Consider the following 21,110-nt stretch of genomic DNA (forward strand, 5'->3'; position numbering starts at 1 on the left):
ATGTAACAATAGTATTACCTCAGGTCCAGGAGGCACCGAAGGAACTGAAACACGAGGTGGTCATCCTGGAGTGGAGAGAGAGTGGAGACAGGTTTGTTTTCATCAGTTACCGACCTACCATCCTAAACCTACCATCATAAACCTACCATCCTAAACCTACCAGCACAGAACTACCATCCTAAACCTACCAGCACAGAACTACCAGCCTAAACCTACCAGCCTAAACCTACCAGCCTAAACCTACCAGCACAGAACTACCAGCCTAAACCTACCAGCCTAAACCTACCAGCACAGAACTACCAGCCTAAACCTACCAGCCTAGAACTACCAGCCTAAACCTACCAGCCTAAACCTACCAGCATAGAACTACCAGCCTAAACATACCAGCCTAAACCTACCAGCATAGAACTACCAGCCTAAACCTACCATCCTAAACCTACCATCCTAAACCTACCAGCACAGAACTACCAGCCTAAACCTACCAGCACAGAACTACCAGCCTAAACCTACCAGCCTAAACCTACCATCCTAAACCTACCAGCACAGAACTACCAGCCTAAACCTACCAGCCTAAACCTACCAGCACAGAACTACCAGCCTAAACCTACCAGCATAAACCTACCAGCCTAGAACTACCAGCCTAAACATACCAGCCTAAACATACCAGCCTAGGACTACCAGCCTAGGACTACCAGCCTAGGACTACCAGCCTAGGACTACCAGCCTAAACATACCAGCCTAGGACTACCAGCCTAAACATACCAGCCTAGAACTACCAGCCTAGAACTACCAGCCTAAACATACCAGCCTAAACCTACCAGCCTAAACCTACCAGCCTAAACATACCAGCCTAAACCTACCAGCCTAAACATACCAGCCTAAACATACCAGCCTAAACATACCAGCCTAGAACTACCAGCGTAGACCTACCAGCGTAGACCTACCAGCATAGACCTACCAGCATAGACCTACCAGCTGAGAACTACCAGTTTAGAACTACCAGCTACCAGTCTAAACTTACCAGATATCATCATACCAGTTTAAACCCACTAGTCTAGACCTACCAGCATAAACCAACCACCTATCAATCTAGACCAACCAGTTGAGACCTAACAGTTACCAGCTGAAAGAAAGAAAGGCATGGCGAAAGAGAATAATTAGGAGACAGAAAGAGAGAACATGAGGGTTGAAGTATGACTAAGTCACAGTGGATGAAAAAGCTTCTGAGAAGTAACATTTATTTATGTCCAGATCTTGGCAGACCCACACTGCCAATAATAACACCTTTCAAAAACATGTCAGCAAAGACTAAGTGGGCAATTTGGAACAATCAGAGTCCATTCTTATTAATGTTATAGAAGAAATACTGTTCCCTCTGAACACAAAAGAAACTTAGACACAAGCATGTAATGAACAGGGGAGAAATTCTAAAGCCAGAAGAACCAAAATACTGTAGCCAATATCGTTCAAGAGACATCTAAATAACAAGACTGTTATGAAACAACTGAGAACAGACACAAGGTCCTCAATTCACCTGATTTACCAGGATTAGTAAGAACTTCTGATTTACATACAAACACAGAAAGACACACAAACACACACACACAGAGACAGACACACACACACACACACACAGAGACAGACACACCCACACACACAGAGACAGACACACACACACACACACACAGAGACAGACACACACACACACACACACACACACACACAGAGACAGACACACACACAGAGACAGACACACACACACACACAGAGACAGACAGACACACACACACAGAGACAGACAGACCCACACACACAGAGACTGACACACACACACACACACAGAGACAGACACACACACACACACACACAGAGACAGACACACACACAGAGACAGACACACACACAGAGACAGACACACACACACACACAGAGACAGACACACACACACACACACACACACAGAGACAGACAGACACACACACACACAGAGACAGACAGACACACACACACACAGAGACAGACAGACACACACACACACACAGAGACAGACAGACACACACACACACACACACAGAGACAGACAGACACACACACACACACAGACAGACAGACACACACACAGACAGACAGACACACACAGACAGACAGACACACACACACACACACAGAGACAGACACACACACACAGAGACAGACACACACACAGAGACAGACACACACACAGAGACACACACACACACAGAGACACACACACACACAGAGACACACACACACACAGAGACACACACAGAGACAGACACACACACAGAGACAGACACACACACACACACACAGAGACAGACACACACACACACACACACAGAGACACACACACACACAGCAGCACAGCGTTATCTGCAGAACGGAAACGACTCAACACTAATCCACATTTTCAATTAGCACCTATCTCCAGCTCCTAAGGCGATAACAGCCACCCAATTATACAGTGCTATTTTGATAAGGACGATGGAGACGGTGGAGGGGCGGGGTCTGTCTGTGGCTCTGGGGTGGAGACGGTGGAGGGGCGGGGTCTGTCTGTGGCTCTGGGGTGGAGACGGTGGAGGGGCGGGGTCTGTCTGTGGTTCTGGGGTGGAGACGGTGGAGGGGCGGGGTCTGTCTGTGGCTCTGGGGTGGAGACGGTGGAGGGGCGGGGTCTGTCTGTGGCTCTGGGGTGGAGACGGTGGAGGGGCGGGGTCTGTCTGTGGCTCTGGGGTGGAGACGGTGGAGGGGCGGGGTCTGTCTGTGGCTCTGGGGTGCACGCCATCGTTCTCTGCCTAAATGACGACAGACAGAAAGAGGACAGGAACCAACCTGTAATTGGGTGATGATGGGTCCCACTTCTTCAGGGAAGTGAACCACTACCAGGTCAGCTGACTTGGCAGGGTCAAGGGTCACCAACTCCTAAAACACACAGACACGCAGCCTTAACAAGAAAGACAACAACAAAAAGAATGTCCTTCAATTATGGAATGAAAAAGACAGATTGTGTGTGTGTTTGTGTGCGTGCATGTGTGTAGTGTCTAGATGTGCGTATCGACCTGGATGTGCTGCAATGCTTTGTTCCAGACACACTGTTTCTCCTCAGAGCTGTAGCCAGGAATGGACAGTAGGTTGTGGATGTAGTTAAAGACCTCCCCCTGTCAACAAACAAACACACAGCAAGAGTCGATAATCACACCATGAACTTAACAGCGGATTAAATCCCATCAATCCCTTCCAGAACAATCTTTCTCAGAGACTCTGTGTTAATAATGTCAATAACAAGACCAACTGTCTTTCCTGTGTTCAGGGGTGACACTACCATTAGCGTTAATAATGTGTTCAGGGGTGACACTACCATTAGTGTTAATAATGTGTTCAGGGGTGATACTACCATTAGTGTTAATAATGTGTTCAGGGGTGATACTACCATTAGTGTTAATAATGTGTTCAGGGGTGACACTACCATTAGTGTTAATAATGTGTTCAGGGGTGATACTACCATTAGTGTTAATAATGTGTTCAGGGGTGATACTACCATTAGTGTTAATAATGTGTTCAGGGGTGATACTACCATTAGTGTTAATAATGTGTTCAGGGGTGATACTACCATTAGTGTTAATAATGTGTTCAGGGGTGATACTACCATTAGTGTTAATAATGTGTTCAGGGGTGACACTACCATTAGCGTTAATAATGTGTTCAGGGGTGATACTACCATTAGTGTTAATAATGTGTTCAGGGGTGACACTACCATTAGTGTTAATAATGTGTTCAGGGGTGATACTACCATTAGTGTTAATAATGTGTTCAGGGGTGATACTACCATTAGTGTTAATAATGTGTTCAGGGGTGACACTACCATTAGTGTTAATAATGTGTTCAGGGGTGATACTACCATTAGTGTTAATAATGTGTTCAGGGGTGATACTACCATTAGTGTTAATAATGTGTTCAGGGGTGACACTACCATTAGCGTTAATAATGTGTTCAGGGGTGACACTACCATTAGTGTTAATAATGTGTTCAGGGGTAATACTACCTTTAGCGGTAATAATGTGTTCAGGGGTAATACTACCTTTAGCGTTAATAATGTGTTCAGGGGTAATACTACCTTTAGCGTTAATAATGTGTTCAGGGGTAATACTACCTTTAGCGTTAATAATGTGTTCAGGGGTAATACTACCTTTAGCGTTAATAATGTGTTCAGGGGTAATACTACCTTTAGCGTTAATAATGTGTTCAGGGGTAATACTACCTTTAGCGTTAATAATGTGTTCAGGGGTAATACTACCTTTAGCGTTAATAATGTGTTCAGGGGTAATACTACCTTTAGCGTTAATAATGTGTTCAGGGGTAATACTACCTTTAGCGTTAATAATGTGTTCAGGGGTAATACTACCTTTAGCGTTAATAATGTGTTCAGGGGTAATACTACCTTTAGCGTTAATAATGTGTTCAGGGGTAATACTACCTTTCTCAGTGGATCTCTAAGGTAGCAGTCGATGATCTTATCATACTGGTGCTTCTGCTCATAGAGAAACTCACAGATCTGGTAGCTAATAGGAAGGTAAAGAGAGGGATGGAGGGAGAGAAGAAGGGAGGGAGGGATGGATGGAGGGAGAGGGATGGAGGGAGAGGGATGGAGGGAGGGAGGGATGGGGGGCAAGAGTGAGAGGTGAAGAAGAAGCGGCAGAGGGAAGACAAAGAGAACAGGGGATAACATCTTGGTCATAAGAACATTTGATGTTAATTCATAACCAACAGTAATGCCTAAAGACAATTAAGAAATTCAAAATGTAAATTCAAAAAATGCTTTAGAAGAATCTAATCAACTTCCGTGTTAATAAACCTTACTAAAAAGCAGGAGTGTTTACTACGACCCACTCTGATATAATTCTTCTTCTCAGAAGCCCCTTCCCAAATGCACAAAGAGTCTGGTGGAACATTCCATTAAACTTGGCATTCATTAGGCAATAGGACAATAGCGGTTTGGTTAGCTTCTCTTTTGTAATATGGCTGGCTACGGTTAGACAGAATTTAATGAAGTGTTTGTTCACATTGTCAAATATCAAAAAGGCCTGCCTGTATTTTGAAAAAATCAAAACATGAATCGGTCAGGTCACTTGCACAGAATTACATGGTCTCTCTCACTGAGGCCATCCTTGATTGGTTGCTGTGCCAGGCTTATGTGTGCTGGGTACAACAGCCTGGGGATGAGGTTAGTCAACTGTAAAACGCTCTACATCTTCTCTGTTCGACCGGCATTTGATGCTTGAACAGCTAAACTACTAGATGTGCAGATTTAGGTAAGGAAATGGTCTTCTAGGTTTATATATAGAACACTACAACTGTATTATCCAATACACAATCTCATTGCTTGTTTGTGATCATGTTCCACTTTCATTATTTGATTTACAGTTACAGGGGGGAGGAGACGGGAACAGTTACAGGGGGAGGAGACGGGAACAGTTACAGGGGGAGGAGACGGGAACAGTTGCAGGGGCAGAAGAGGGGAACAGTTGCAGGGGGAGAAGAGGGGAACAGTTACAGGGGGAGGAGAAGAGGGGAACAGTTACAGGGGGAGGAGAAGAGGGGAACAGTTACAGGGGGAGGAGAAGAGGGGAACAGTTACAGGGGGAGGAGAAGAGGGGAACAGTTACAGGGGGAGGAGACGGGACCAGTTGCAGGGGGAGGAGACGAGGGGACCAGTTGCAGGGGGAGGAGACGAGGGGACCAGTTGCAGGGGGAGGAGACGAGGGGACCAGTTGCAGGGGGAGGAGAAGAGGGGAACAGTTGCAGGGGGAGGAGAAGAGGGGAACAGTTGCAGGGGGAGGAGAAGAGGGGAACAGTTGCAGGGGGAGGAGAAGAGGGGAACAGTTGCAGGGGGAGGAGAAGAGGGGAACAGTTGCAGGGGGGGGGGAAGAGGGGAACAGTTGCAGGGGGAGGAGAAGAGGGGAACAGTAGCAGGGGGAGGAGAAGAGGGGAACAGTTGCAGGGGGAGAAGAAGAGGGGAACAGTTGCAGGGGGAGAAGAAGAGGGCAACAGTTGCAGGGGGAGAAGAAGAGGGGAACAGTTGCAGGGGGAGGAGAAGAGGGGAACAGTTACAGGGGGAGGAGAAGAGGGGAACAGTTACAGGGGGAGGAGACGGGAACAGTTACAGGGGGAGGAGACAGGAACAGTTACAGGGGGGAGGAGACGGGAACAGTTACAGGGGGGAGAAGAAGTGGGGAACATTTACGGGGGGAGGAGAGGGAATACTATAAATGAGCCAATTGAAAGGTTGGATGTGTCTACTCTTCCAGTCAACCAGGAGTCTCTGGCTCTGAGAAGTAATGTGTTAATGTTGTGTGGACAATCTCTTCCCAACCGACACACTAATTCAACACAGAATCCTTTCTTCATTTATCTAGCAGTTAATCAATAAGCCAAAGACGTGCTTAGACGTGTTTTGGTTCCATATTAATGGCTGTCAGCTTCATCTTCATACTACAGCTGTCTCTCTCCAATTCAATAGGCGTTATCTTAAAATGTAGCCTATTCTAATTAGGAAGGCCTTCGTGGAAAGAAGAAATATTTCATTGTGTCTCCAAAACGCCGTAGGCTGTGATTGACGGTTCCTTTCAGTGAGGTGTGGATTTGCTGATAATCTGTACGTCCATTCAAAAAGTTCCAAAAAGCAGACAATCTCTCTGGACTCCAACTAAATAATGTTGGAGCATTTAAGGTAATCGTCTCGGAAAAGCACGTCTTTAGACTCTAATTATGGTATATTCTCCTTGAAGAATATGGAGCCGATGTTGCCTTCTCAAAAGAGAGATAATGCCCATCACAGCAGAGTATGCAACATGAAAACAGGTAACAGGGAAAAACCATGTTTTTTATGCTTCAATATCTGTCCTATAATTGCTTTTTTCTCCAGAAAAGCCACCTGCCCAGAACGTGGTTCTGTATGCATAACCTTAATTCGGAGCCTGATTCCAACTTGGCATTTCTTGATTTGTACACAATTACACTTACTATTAATTACCTGGATAATAAAAATGATAATCACAAAGTGTACTGGCTCTCTTCCAAAACGTTTCGATGAGAACTATATCCACATAAACAAGTGAAGGTCTACAAACTGTGAGCTTTGCCTTTACGGTTCAACAGGAAAATAAACAACCTTAAAATGACAACCAAAAATGAAAAGGAAAAGAGTAGAGCAAATGAGAGTGGAGGACTGGGCAAGACAGGAGTGGAGAGAGAGAGAGAGAGCATGAGAAAGGGAGAGATACAGAGGGAATGGGGAGAGGAGGACAGGAGGAAAGAGGACGGGACTATAACGAGGTGACTGTACTCACAACTCAGCCTTCTCAGCCAGTCTCAGCAGTCGTCCCTCATCAAACTGGACCACGCCCCCTGCCTGCAGCAGCTCTAACAGCACCTGGGAACCAATCATAGGCCAGACTAGAACTCAGACAGGTGTGTGGCTGGCGACCAGTGGACAGGTGTGAGCTTCAGCACCATACCTGTTGTCGCTCAGTGTGTCTGGAGTCATCATCAGGACAACACAGGAACTCCAGAACCTTGGAAAGAAGACGAAATTCAACAGGGGACTCCAGGGTTCCACTATGACCCCAACTTAACAGGGGACTCCAGGGTTCCACTATGACCCCAGCTCAACTGAGCTTGCTACAATAGAAAGTTGAATCTTAAGCCTTAACAGGACAAATATCTCATGACTGGAAGCGAGTTTTACTGTGAGACAGTAAAGACTAATTACATAAAATTAACACTCTCTTCCTGCACAAAGCAGCTATTTTAGGCCAACTGCTAAAGGAAGCAATTAACACAGTCGTAGGATTCCTGGTACTAGGAGTTGTGACAAAGGAGAACAACCCAATTAACACAGAAAGTAACTGAATTCCACGTCGCCTTCGTTGTAGTCAGGCTGCACCTCTTCGACGCGCACCGTTTCATTTCAACGCGGTCCCTGAGATTTTGGAGAGCCGGTGGACTGGCTCAGTGGAGGTAGAATTGGAATAAAGACCTGCATTGTGCCCATATTCCTATCACAAGACCTCCCATTAGGGAGACTTTCCAGCTCCAAGTCGTCACCTGATCGAAGAGCTTCCTGTTGACAAAGAGGGTGTTGTCTGGCTTGGCCAGTTGGCGGGCGAGGAAGGTGAACAGACATCCCACCTGAGATGGCGTGAAGTCACTGTTCTCTACCATCACCTGCAGGGCACATGAGACAAAACACCTAGCTCAGACTATCGGACGGGGGGTGGGGGTGGGGGGGGGGGGTCCTTCAAAAAAATACATAAAAAAATACCTTCAGTAAAATGTCCACAATCCTCTGTTGATATTCAAGAGCTTGTTTGTCGTTCTTAAAGTCCTCAAACGTCTGCATGAGGGAAGAGCAGAGAAATGAGAACGAGGTCCATGAAAACATTTAGAAACAACCATACCTTGGGATCTTTGACACCTCCCTTGGCCGACAGACATTTGCACACACAAAGTGAGCTCACACACACGCGCACACACACACGCGCACACACACACGCGCACGCGCACACACACACACACACACAGACACAAAGACACTAGTGCACACAAAGCGTTAGACTTGGAAAAGGGCTGGCAAATTGCTTGATCAGAATGTAGAATGAAGACGGTATTTTGGAAGCCTGTGAGCAATGTGGAAAGAGAAGCCAAGTGTCTGAATCCTATGTGTTGACTCACCAAAACATTGTCCCGGTGTTTCTGTAGACTTGAAGATACCTGACAGATTGGTAAAACTGATTAACTGGCTGTCTGGTGAGTCGGAGGGTGATGATTGATTTAATTTATTCACAGACTGTTAGACCGACCATATGATTGGTTGATTCTGATTAGTCACCCCATAAATTGATTGGTCAAACCAAACGGTCTCGTTAAAAGTGGTTTGGCGGTTTCCTCAGGGGTGAATTTAATCTGTCCGCGGATTGGCCGCCTCATAGGCTGAGTGAAACGCCCGCTAGGCTTCTACCTCTCCCAGTGTGGGTGTGGCTCTAGTTGTAGTTCTCAGTGTGGGGGTTGTAGTTCCCTGTTCTGTTGCCCAGTCTTGGCTCACCAGGGCGAGGACGTTGAGGAACTCCCGGGTGTCAAAGTGCAGCAGTGTTCTGATGTAGGGGTACATGTCCTCGTCTGGGCCCGCGTCTGCCGAGTGAACCCCAATCAGGAACTCAAACACCTGGAGAAACACGGCAAGGATGAACGAATGACACTCAAACAATGATTCATTAATAACGGACACACACACAGACACACACACACACACACTCAGGATGAGAAGTTTAGCGTCAGTCACATCATTAATTACAACATCAACTAAAACGTATGAGACATTGGTAGGTCACCACTGCCGGAAAGCCACACATCCCATTAGGGTCCTGGTTTCCATGGTTACACACACACACACCCCATCCTATCTTGTGCGGTTGCCGTGGCATCCCAGATACAAACATACAGAGCCATTATCCTCCCATGCAGAAACCACAATTCAGCCCCCTACTCTGCAATCACTGCTCTACAGAGGAGGAAGAGATGGAGACAGGAAGAGATGGAGACAGGAAGAGATGGAGACAGGAAGAGATGGAGACAGGAAGAGATGGAGGGAGGAAGAGACAGAGGGAGGGATGGAGGGAGGAAAGGATGGAGGGAGGAAGAGATATGAGACAGAGAGAGAGAGCAGCAGGAGAAAGAAGGGACTTCAAAGACTAAAATGAAGGAGAATGATTGCTCCTATCAAAGACAAAAGGAGAGGGGGAGATAAAGGAAGGACAGGTGAGGGGGGAGGGGGGATGAACTGGTGTCTCTACCTCTCTTTGAACATTGGATCCAGTTCATTCTGACCAGACCTCATTATACAACACAATATACCAGACACACACACACACACACACACACACACACACACACACACACACACAGACGACAACTGACTGTGTAGACTGGACAAACACACACTAGGGATGCAAGGGTACCGCGGGCCCACGACAGTGGCAAAGCAATGCTAGCAGACTGTACTTTGGATATGGTCTCCTCACCCTCATCATCGTTTTGAACGACTGGTTCTGTGGATCTGAATCCACACCGTGCATGAGGTCTGCAGCGCACATCTGGGCAATTATAGAACAATCACTGGCATTTCGTAACGCCATATCGTAATGCGCGAATTGAACCCTAGGAGACAGAGCGAACGGTTCGATAACATACCGCGTACCGTTGCATACCTAATACACACGCACGCACACACACACACGCACACACACATGCACGCACACGCTATGTAGACTTCCCACAGAAGCAAAGCCTCTGATGGGGACTGACAAGTTGTTCACCACATTCTACCACTATTTAAAGACAAATAACTGTCTTATTGTAAAGTCTTACTGTAAATTCACGATAACAGCAACTTGTTTCTGCATGTGTATGTTTGTAATCAGGGCTTCCAGGAGAAAAATGTGTCACAGGAGAATGTGACTGGCAGCATTTTATTTTCCCAGAAGATGCCCTTGTCATATTTTTCTCTCTACCGCTCTCTCTCTCTCTCTCTCTCTCTCTCTCTTTATTTCTGTTTTATGAAAGGTAATCTACAGCACTATGAACTAATTAAAATGTTATAAGTAATTGTTTTCAGCCAAAGCATTCATACGATATAATAAAGTAGAAAACTAGAATCTAATTATTGGAGAGTAAAACATTTCCCATTGCTTCTTCACCAATGAATCAGAAATGTTTTAATAAAAACACCATCAGCCTTCATTATAGGGATGCACCATGAAACGAATCCTCATTGAAATTGAGGTATAGACAACAGTGCAATCTTTTTGTCTAAAAATATTTTTGGTTTCAACATTTATGTTAATGACACACTTGTCACCAGGTACGTACCTGGTTCTTGACCTGAGACACAAGGTCTTCTGGGATGTCCCCTAGTGGATACGCACGTCCAGCCAGGCAGCAGCTGAGGTCGAAGAGCCAATCGGTGAGTGAGTGCATTATTTTTCTGTTTTTGTGTGTGTGTGTGTGTGTGTGTGTGCGCCCGTGTGCGTGTGTGTGGTGAGTGTACCTGATATAAACAAGCAGCTTGTTGCCCATCACTACCTGTTCATCTGTCAAAACACACACAACACACATTGAAAAACTACACACATCTTCATTCTGGGTCATGAGAACTTCGGAAGATGTAGGCTAGGATTCGATTAATTAATGGGAAATGAAAGCAATCAATGAGAAATAATTCAGGAAGTAAAAGCTAGGGGTGTTCATGCCAACCTGTGAGGGCCCTGCCTTGTCTGAGTGGGGGGGTGATGACCTGGAAGAGTTTCTGAAACACAGGAAGCGAAATACTCTTCAGGGGTTATTTAGAAATCACATGAAGTACTGTCTTCATCCATCCTCTGATTAAAACTTTACCCGCAGTTTGTCCCTAGAGGGTAACCATAACCACACTTTCCTTCCTGCTTTATATCTCAGGATTCGGCTTCATCAAATTGTAAAATATATTTTTGGTCTGCAGCCTTAGGGCTTTTTTTTCCTCCATTTCATCTCTCCTAAAAAAATTGAGTTTCATTTTAGTGAAATACATTTTTTTTTTTTTAAATCTGTTTTTGGTCCATCAAACAAATGACAGGCAGTCTCTCTCCAGACACTGGTAGATAACGCTGAGGAGAGAACAGGAGACCACCTGTTATATTCTGGCTCTGGATTACATTTACCTTCCCCTCCTCGGCTCTGCCCCTTTCATCTGGGAATTCAGAGGGGCAGAACACACACTCATCTGCCACCAGACTACCAGAGGTTCCACAAGAAAAGTGAAGAACGAGAGAAAGAAACGGATAATCCAAGAGAGAGAGCAAGCGAGAGAAAGAGTGAGAGAGCAAAACAGGGAGAGAAAGAGAGAAATGTCATCTTGGAACATAATGTTTTAGGCCCTTCGACCTAAAGAGGAGAAACCCAGACTTTACAGATGAGATAGGAAATACAGACTCTGTTATCATACAAGACAAAGGTCAATGAAAGGACCAGGAGCCCAACAGATTTAGGCTGGTGGTAGTTTGTTACAGACCTGACCTGTAAACAATGTTAATAAATTAATCAAAATAGAAACAATCAATCAAAACAGAAACATTGTACACCTGGTTGGAAACTGGTCAGTTTTCCTACAGAAGGAAAACTGACCAGTAAAAAGTGTTCCATATCGTTCGACAGACTAGCATATCGTTTGACAGACTAGCATACTTTGATGAAGACTGCTCCACTGTTCTGGAGAGGTACATTTTCTCCACAAAAACGGTTCTCAAACCATCCAACTATCTCATTCTGGGTCTGTATGTATTCAATGGTAGGGTTGGAGGGGACATTAACATTATTCATCTGGATGTTATTCTTCATCAAACCAGATAATGACTGGTTGTGAATCTTTATCAAACCAGATAATGACTGGTTGTGAATCTTCAATAAACCAGATAATGACTGGTTGAGAGTCTTCATCAAACCAGATAATGACTGGTTGAGAGTCTTCAATAAACCAGATAATGACTGGTTGTGAGTCTTTATAAAACCAGATAATGACTGGTTGAGAGTCTTCATCAAACCAGATAATGACTGGTTGGAAGTCTTTATCAAACCAGATAATGACTGGTTGGAAGTCTTTATCAAACCAGATAATGACTGGTTGAGAGTCTTCATCAAACCAGATAATGACTGGTTGAGAGTCTTCAATAAACCAGATAATGACTGGTTGTGAGTCTTTATAAAACCAGATAATGACTGGTTGAGAGTCTTCATCAAACCAGATAATGACTGGTTGGAAGTCTTTATCAAACCAGATAATGACTGGTTGGAAGTCTTTATCAAACCAGATAATGACTGGTTGAGAGTCCTCACATTCGCTATTTGTGGTCAGGATTTGTTCTTAGACACAAGAGTCTATAATGACACCCAGCTCTGTGGTGTAGTGGTTGGCGACACAGCTTTTGACATGGGTGACCTGGGTTCGAATCTCAAGAGGGCAATACATTCTATTGTGGTCCAGTTGAACTAGGCTTGCCTGGTTTCTTGTTTTAAAGCATCAGCGACAAAGAAACCCACATCAGTATCACCAGTTATGTGAAATCCACAGATTTGGGCCCAATTATCTTCATCTGACCGATTGCCTAGAAGGAACTGAAACTCGGTCAAGTCTTTAAAGTCGTTGTGTTTAAATAGTCTGCACAATTTCTACAAGACTTGGGCCCTGACAGTGAATCCTTAGACAAATATAATGATTTTTGAAGCCAGGACCACAAGCATAAATTCTAGAAACTGTCGCCCAAGAAATAATTATATCCACCTCGGCATATTCATCAACACCACAGCTAACTTCTACAAGGAATGATTAGAGACAGGGTCAGAACGCTTGACAGCCCAGTAAAAATCTGTCATAAAACCAGTCCCAGAACCCACCTTCCTCTATGGCTTTGAAGTTGGGGGTCCAGTTAATGACCAAGGCTTCATTAGATGGGATATGTACCCAATTCAGACTCTGTATGTAGAATAATCCATTAAGGACAGAACTAGGAAAAGTCTCTATTTATAAAAATCCACCAACCTAAAGAAACACCCTTCTCAAATCCTCCAGAACAAAGTCCACATCTACAGAGACATAAACTAAGAAAAGAGCCCACTAAGCTGTTTGGTCTTCAGGCTCTGTTCACGAACACAAACAGACCTCACAGAACCCCAGGACAACTTTTTGACACATAAATATGCAAATTAGAACGCTAGAGAGAACAGAGTACATAGAGAAAGAATAACTGACCACTATGAGGGTTAATGTAGTCGTTATAATATGATAAATTATTACCTCCATAGTGTTAATGTAGTCGTTATAATGTGATAAATTATTACCTACATAGGGTTAATGTAGTCGTTATAATATGATAAATTATTACCTCCATAGGGTTAATGTAGTCGTTATAATGTGATAAATTATTACCTCCATAGGGTTAATGTAGTCGTTATAATGTGATTAATTATTACCTCCATAGTGTTAATGTAGTCGTTATAATGTGATAAATTATTACCTCCATAGTGTTAATGTAGTCGTTATAATGTGATAAATTATTACCTCCATAGGGTTAATGTAGTCGTTATAATGTGATTAATTATTATCTACATAGTGTTAATGTAGTCGTTATAATGTGATTAATTATTACCTACATAGGGTTAATGTAGTCGTTATAATATGATAAATTATTACCTCCATAGGGTTAATGTAGTCGTTATAATGTGATAAATTATTACCTCCATAGTGTTAATGTAGTCGTTATAATGTGATAAATTATTACCTCCATAGGGTTAATGTAGTCGTTATAATGTGATTAATTATTACCTCCATAGGGTTAATGTAGTCGTTATAATATGATAAATTATTACCTCCATAGGGTTAATGTAGTCGTTATAATGTGATAAATTATTACCTCCATAGGGTTAATGTAGTCGTTATAATGTGATTAATTATTACCTCCATAGGGTTAATGTAGTCGTTATAATGTGATTAATTATTATCTACATAGTGTTAATGTAGTCGTTATAATGTGATAAATTATTACCTACATAGGGTTAATGTAGTCGTTATAATATGATAAATTATTACCTCCATAGGGTTAATGTAGTCGTTATAATGTGATAAATTATTACCTCCATAGTGTTAATGTAGTCGTTATAATGTGATAAATTATTACCTCCATAGGGTTAATGTAGTCGTTATAATGTGATTAATTATTACCTACATAGGGTTAATGTAGTCGTTATAATATGATAAATTATTACCTCCATAGGGTTAATGTAGTCGTTATAATGTGATAAATTATTACCTCCATAGGGTTAATGTAGTCGTTATAATGTGATTAATTATTACCTCCATAGGGTTAATGTAGTCGTTATAATGTGATTAATTATTATCTACATAGTGTTAATGTAGTCGTTATAATGTGATAAATTATTACCTCCATAGTGTTAATGTAGTCGTTATAATGTGATAAATTATTACCTCCATAGGGTTAATGTAGTCGTTATAATGTGATTAATTATTATCTACATAGTGTTAATGTAGTCGTTATAATGTGATAAATTATTACCTCCATAGGGTTAATGTAGTCGTTATAATGTGATAAATTATTACCTCCATAGGGTTAATGTAGTCGTTAATGCCTCGGTTGAAGACATAGATCATGGCATCATACAGTTGGTTTGTCCAACACATCTGGACAACCTGCCACAGGAACAGGATGTTAGAAAGTCCAGGGAGAACACACTGTGTGTGTGTGTGTGTGTGTACACCTGTTGTATGTCCAGGCTGGGGTGTGTGTGTGTGTACACCTGTTGTATGTCCAGGCTGGTGATGTCCATGTGGACAAGACAGTTCCCGATGCTGTCCATCATGTTGTTGTCCTGCAGATGAGCCAGCAGGTCCTTCATGACGGCAGCGTTCAAACAGCCTAGACGCTCCGACACGATGTAGGGCTCCAGGCTCTCCAGGAAGACCCCCCGCGCCACACAGTTCTCCCCCAGGCGACCATACAACTGGCTAAACAGCAGGTCCCTGAACACAACCAAAGACAACAGCATGGGGCTGGACATGACACCAGGGAAGGAAAGTGGCTAATTGGGCCCAAATTGGCCATTTTCACTTAGGGGTGTACTCACTTTTGTTGCCAGTGGTTTAGACATTAATGGCTGTGTGTTAAGTTATTTTGAGGGGACAGCACTGTTATACAAGCTGTACATCACTACTTTACATTGTAGCAAAGTGTCATTTCTTCAGTGTTGTCACATGAACAGATATGATCAAATATTTACAAAAACTCCCTTTTGTGAGATACTGTAGGTACTATAACTATATAGAAACCATGAATATATAGGTACCATAACTATATAGAAACCATGAATATATAGGTACCATAACTATATAGAAACCATGAATATATAGGTACCATAACTATATAGAAACCATGAATATATAGGTACCATAACTATATAGAAACCATGAATATATAGGTACCATAACTATATAGAAACCATGAATATATAGGTAACCATAACTATATTGAAACCATGAATATATAGGTACCATAACTATCTAGAAACCATGAATATATAGGTACCATAACTACATCCGCCAGCTAACCCTCTCAAAAATATCTGCGCAAATACTCTTGTGCATCATGTGGCAAATTCAGTTGACATCTGTTTTCCCAACATCGCTGTTGTCACGTCTGGCATATGTGAGCCCTCAGCAATGTATCCGTTTAGCTTCCCCAAAAACCCAGGAGTCAGGCAGAAATTAATTATGTTTATAGAGAGCCAAGGCAAGGATGCAAAACGTCACAGCGATGGGTTCGGCGTGCAGGGACTGTTCCTTTCCAGACAGTTTTACACATTTCCATGAGGTTTAGCCATTATTTCTCAAACAATTACACCAAGAGATGTTTGACCTCAGACTAATCTTAGAAATGTTGTTGTTATTCCCCTTTAATGAGGAAACAATGGAAGCTGGTAGCAAAGGCTGAACTGCCCACCAAGACAGGAAAGAATTAAAGTAAACCAGAATATTCACTGCTGCCCTACTTATCCATAGATATCCCATAAATATCTGTTAATTAGATATGACAGATGCCACCAAAATGTGAATTACCTCATGCAACGCAAATACAAGTGTTTTTGCGTGTCATGGGTAGAAACAGCCCATCTACACTTCCTGGTTGAAAGCAAACCACAATATCCAGAATTTAATTCAAGTCCATACCATACCATACCATCTTCTTCCGCTTATCCGGGGCCGGGTCGCGGGGGCAGCAGTCTAAGCAGGGATGCCCAGACTTCCCTCTCCCCAGACACTTCCTCTAGCTCTTCCGGGGGGACACCGAGGCGTTCCCAGGCCAGCCGGGAGACATAGTCCCTCCAGCGAGTCCTAGGTCTTCCCCGGGGTCTCCTCCCGGTGGGACGGGACCGGAACACCTTCCCAGGAAGGCGTTCCGGAGGCATCCGAAAAAGATGCCCAAGCCACCTCAGCTGACCCCTCTCGATGTGGAGGAGCAGGGGCTCTACTCTGAGCTCCTCCCGGGTGACCGAGCTTCTCACCCTATCTCTAAGGGATCGCCCGGCCACCCTGCGGAGAAAGCTCATTTCGGCCGCCTGTATCCGGGATCTTGTCCTTTCGGTCATGACCCAAAGCTCATGACCATAGGTGAGAGTAGGAACGTAGATTGACTGGTAAATCGAGAGCTTCGCCTTGCGGCTCAGCTCTTTCTTCACCACGACAGACCGATACATCGACTGCATTACTGCAGAAGCTGCACCGATCCGTCTGTCAATCTCCCGTTCCATCCTTCCCTCACTCGTGAACAAGACCCCTAGATACTTAAACTCCTCCACTTGAGGCAGGCACTCTCCACCAACCTGAAGCGGGCAAGCCACCCTTTTCCGACTGAGGACCATGGCCTCGGATTTGGAGGTACTGATTTTCATCCCCACCGCTTCACACTCGGCTGCAAACCGTCCCAGCGCATGCTGAAGGTCCTGGTTAGAAGGGGCCAACACGACAACATCATCTGCAAAAAGCAGAGACGAAATTGTGTGGTCCCCAAACCTGACACCCTCCGGCCCCTGGCTGCGCCTAGAAATTCTGTCTTTAATTCAAGTCAATCAACCAATTCCCAGACCGAAATGACCAAAATACTACTGTGGTTCATAATTATGTCTGAAACACCTCCAACCACTCATAATTATGTCTGAAACACCTCCAACCACTCATAATTATGTCTGAAACACCTCCAACCACTCATAATTATGAAAAGAGACCGTAAGAAATTACATTACCCTCTTTGGTGGTGAGGTCTGACATCCACTTAACAACAAAACATTTATAAAATGGGATGAACACAGTGACAGCAGGTGAAAGTATCCTCAGAACAGCAAACCCAAAAAAAGAGCAGGACTGTCGTTATACCCAGTGACTACTAAAGCCCAGAAGAGTTTTATTTTCATGCATCCAATGGAATGCGACTCTCAAAACCATCCATATCAAAGCCCTGATCAACAGAGAGATTAACCCAGGAAAAAGCCTCCAAAGCCTGCTGAGTTTGAGGCCTTGACCCCAAAAAGACCCAGGAGAGTAACACTGTACCAGACAAATCACAAGGAACTGAAGAGAAATCTATTTGTGTCCTGTTGCTATGAGAAAACAGCAAGCAATAGAGCACAAATAACATTATTAACATTATTAATATTTATCCCTTTATTTATTTGCCTTTGTCCCATTCAAACTAATAACTGTTTGCACATTGCGATAAGACCGCATAGCTAAAAACATAATAAAATAACATTAAAGTTCTTATACCCTATGAAACAGGATTAGCGTTTACTTAGAAATTTGCAATTGCTTTTATTTTGATTTTGTATTCCTGTTATTACATTTTCCACTTGATTTGGCATGAAAAACGTAAACAAACATTTCTCCTGCCAAATAGGCCTGTTTAAATTGAAAGGGAGGGAGAGGGGGAGGGAGGGAGGGAGGGAGGGAGGGAGGGAGGGAGGGAGGGAGGGAGGGAGGGGAAGGAGGGGAAGGAGAGGGGGAGACCAACTAAGGATAAAGTTGCCCTCCCTCCACTGTAATGAGAAACCCTGGGGTGTGTACACACACACACTTCTAAAGTCGGCTACACCACAGAGTGAGTGTTTTCTTCCCTTCTGCATGGCCGCGTTGGAGTTTCAAAGGCTTAAATCAAATAAGAATAGAATAAAGAATTAATACCAACAGTGTGAGGCTTCGGGGTAGAGATGGCTGTTTTTGAGAAAGAACCTTTTAGTCTGGCCCGCAGTAGAGAGCCGGGTCTGGAGGAGCCCCACAGACATCCATCATAAGGCACAGAAAGGAAAATGTCTCTCTCAAACCAGAGGGCTAACCTTCACAAAGGGTTATGGAAGACCTAACTGAAAACACGCACATGCAAAAACACACGCACACGTGCAGACTTACACACAAAGACACACGCAAACACACGTGCAAACAAAAACACACGTTTGTGTTTATATCCTTGTGGGAAAAACTTAACTCTAACCCAGAAATGTTCCCTATTATTTCACCCTAACCTAACTCTTACATGAATCTCAATAACCCAACCCTAAATGCCTAACATTAACCTAGCCCTAGCCATATCCTCAAACCCTAAATGCCTAACATTAACCTAGCACTAACCCTAAATGCCTAACATTAACCCTAATTATAACACGACAACCAATTGTAAGTTTTTACTTAAACAGCACCCAACCCCTAAACTGGACCAATGGCCCTAAACAGCACCCAACCCCTAAACTGGACCAATGGCCCTAAACAGCACCCAACCCCTAAACTGGACCAATGGCCCTAAACAGCACCCAACCCCTAAACTGGACCAATGGCCTTAAACAGCACCCAACCCCTAAAGGGGACCAATGGCCTTAAACAGCACCCAACCCCTAAACTGGACCAATGGCCCTAAACAGCACCCAACCCCTAAACTGGACCAATGGCCTTAAACAGCACCCAACCCCTAAAGGGGACCAATGTCCTTAAACAGCACCCAACCCCTAAACTGGACCAATGGCCCTAAACAGCACCCAACCCCTAAAGGGGACCAATGGCAGCAGATTGAAGGCCATCATTTTTTTAATCCTTTGTGTTTTAGATGCAGTTCCTTTCAGGGAAGCACAGTGATCTTTATGTTGTATTACGATGTTATTCAAAGTTTCCATGAATGAATACGCTAAGAGTGTGTGTGTGTGTTACTTACGTCCGCTGCAGTAGTAAACAGTAATCGACCACAACAGGCACCACATCCTAAAGACAGAAATGGAGGGAGAGGCAAGGAGAGCAGAGAGAAATAGATGGAGAGGGGGAGAGAGAGGGATGAATGAATGGAACAAGGGAGGAATGGAGTGAGGGGCCAAGATTGGGATGAGGAGATAAATGGAGAAAACAATAGGGATGAGATAGAGAAATGAGAGATGGAAATAGAGATGGAAATGGATGAGAGGAATGTAGAGAGGTAGACAAGCAAATCAACACTGCAACCCAAAGGAGAAGGTCAAGCCCTTAAATGCCAATGAAAGATTGGTTTTCAGCTCTGGCATTCATGTCAAAATGAAGAGTGAGGGATATTGTTTTGTGTGTGTGTGTGTGTGTGTGTGTGCACACATACCAGGAAGTGTTGTTCCATGACTTGAATCTTCCCGTGTTCGGGACATTTCTTCAGCGAGTGTTCCACATACTGGAACAGAATCTCCACCATCTGTAGAGAGGAGATGAGTTCATGGTTTCAAAGACGTCTCTCATTCTAAGGGATGCCGAGAGAAACTTTACAGAGCCTCAACATTTTCTTTTTTAAGAGTGGTTAAATATTACTACAGTCAATATCTTAGTGAAAAGGTTGCAGAGACACAGAAAGAAAAAGAAAAAGTGAGAAAGAAAAAGAGAAAGCAGACAGAAGAGAGCGGAGAACATTAAGAGAACCATCTTACCTTGTCAGCCACCACTCCTTTCCGCTTCGCTGGGTCACCAAATAACCCTAAAAAACACATTCAGAATACCATACATCCACAAAATAATAAATACCATACATCCACAAAATAATAAAGGACAATGTACGTTTTTACGATCAATACAAACCTCTGGTAGAAAATAAAAACCTATTTTTGCAAAAAATAAATCCAAGTAGCAGCGCTCAAGGACAAACACTTGAAGACATTATGAATGGTGGGCATTTGTAGCACAGCGGCCTGTCTACAAAATGCACACATCCAGGAAGAAAGAAGCTCCACTCACCTAGTACAGCCTTGGCTGTCCCCTCGTGAAAGGACCACGCCAAGGACAGAGCCTCGACAAAACGCTCCTGTTTCAACAAAAAGTCCACCCGCTGAGACAGACAAACAGAAAGAGAGGGCCCGGAGGTGAGGGGGGTGTGTGTGTCAAACCACAGAACGTCACAGATGAGTACAAGCAGAAGAGCAGAGAAACCCAGCACAGTACAACCCAGCAC

At 43.8% G+C, this 21,110-nt stretch overlaps 1 protein-coding gene across 7 annotated transcripts in view; it reads right to left on the reverse strand.

The window, feature by feature from the left end:
* The window catches only part of vps8 (VPS8 subunit of CORVET complex), a 43,201-nt gene that overhangs the window by 13,330 nt on the left and 8,761 nt on the right, over window positions 1-21,110 (reverse strand). For 4 of the 7 annotated variants that reach the window (XM_034289665.1, XM_034289666.1, XM_034289664.1 and 1 more), the window contains 19 exons: window positions 20,897-20,987; window positions 20,593-20,639; window positions 20,274-20,363; window positions 19,866-19,912; window positions 15,415-15,637; window positions 15,218-15,307; window positions 11,326-11,377; window positions 11,120-11,162; window positions 10,942-11,014; window positions 9,035-9,238; window positions 8,749-8,787; window positions 8,339-8,410; window positions 8,122-8,241; window positions 7,533-7,589; window positions 7,365-7,447; window positions 4,493-4,577; window positions 3,078-3,176; window positions 2,851-2,940; window positions 19-65 (listed from right to left, as the gene is read on the reverse strand). In XM_034289665.1, coding sequence (XP_034145556.1) covers window positions 19-65; window positions 2,851-2,940; window positions 3,078-3,176; window positions 4,493-4,577; window positions 7,365-7,447; window positions 7,533-7,589; window positions 8,122-8,241; window positions 8,339-8,410; window positions 8,749-8,787; window positions 9,035-9,238; window positions 10,942-11,014; window positions 11,120-11,162; window positions 11,326-11,377; window positions 15,218-15,307; window positions 15,415-15,637; window positions 19,866-19,912; window positions 20,274-20,363; window positions 20,593-20,639; window positions 20,897-20,987 — 1,652 coding nt within the window. The remainder of the gene's footprint in view (window positions 1-18; window positions 66-2,850; window positions 2,941-3,077; window positions 3,177-4,492; window positions 4,578-7,364; window positions 7,448-7,532; window positions 7,590-8,121; window positions 8,242-8,338; window positions 8,411-8,748; window positions 8,788-9,034; window positions 9,239-10,941; window positions 11,015-11,119; window positions 11,163-11,325; window positions 11,378-15,217; window positions 15,308-15,414; window positions 15,638-19,865; window positions 19,913-20,273; window positions 20,364-20,592; window positions 20,640-20,896; window positions 20,988-21,110) is intronic. The other 3 variants (XM_034289670.1, XM_034289669.1, XM_034289667.1) reach the window with 2 other exon arrangements.

Source organism: Esox lucius, chromosome 22 (assembly GCF_011004845.1).
Source record: "Esox lucius isolate fEsoLuc1 chromosome 22, fEsoLuc1.pri, whole genome shotgun sequence".
NCBI classification, from domain to species: domain Eukaryota; kingdom Metazoa; phylum Chordata; class Actinopteri; order Esociformes; family Esocidae; genus Esox; species Esox lucius.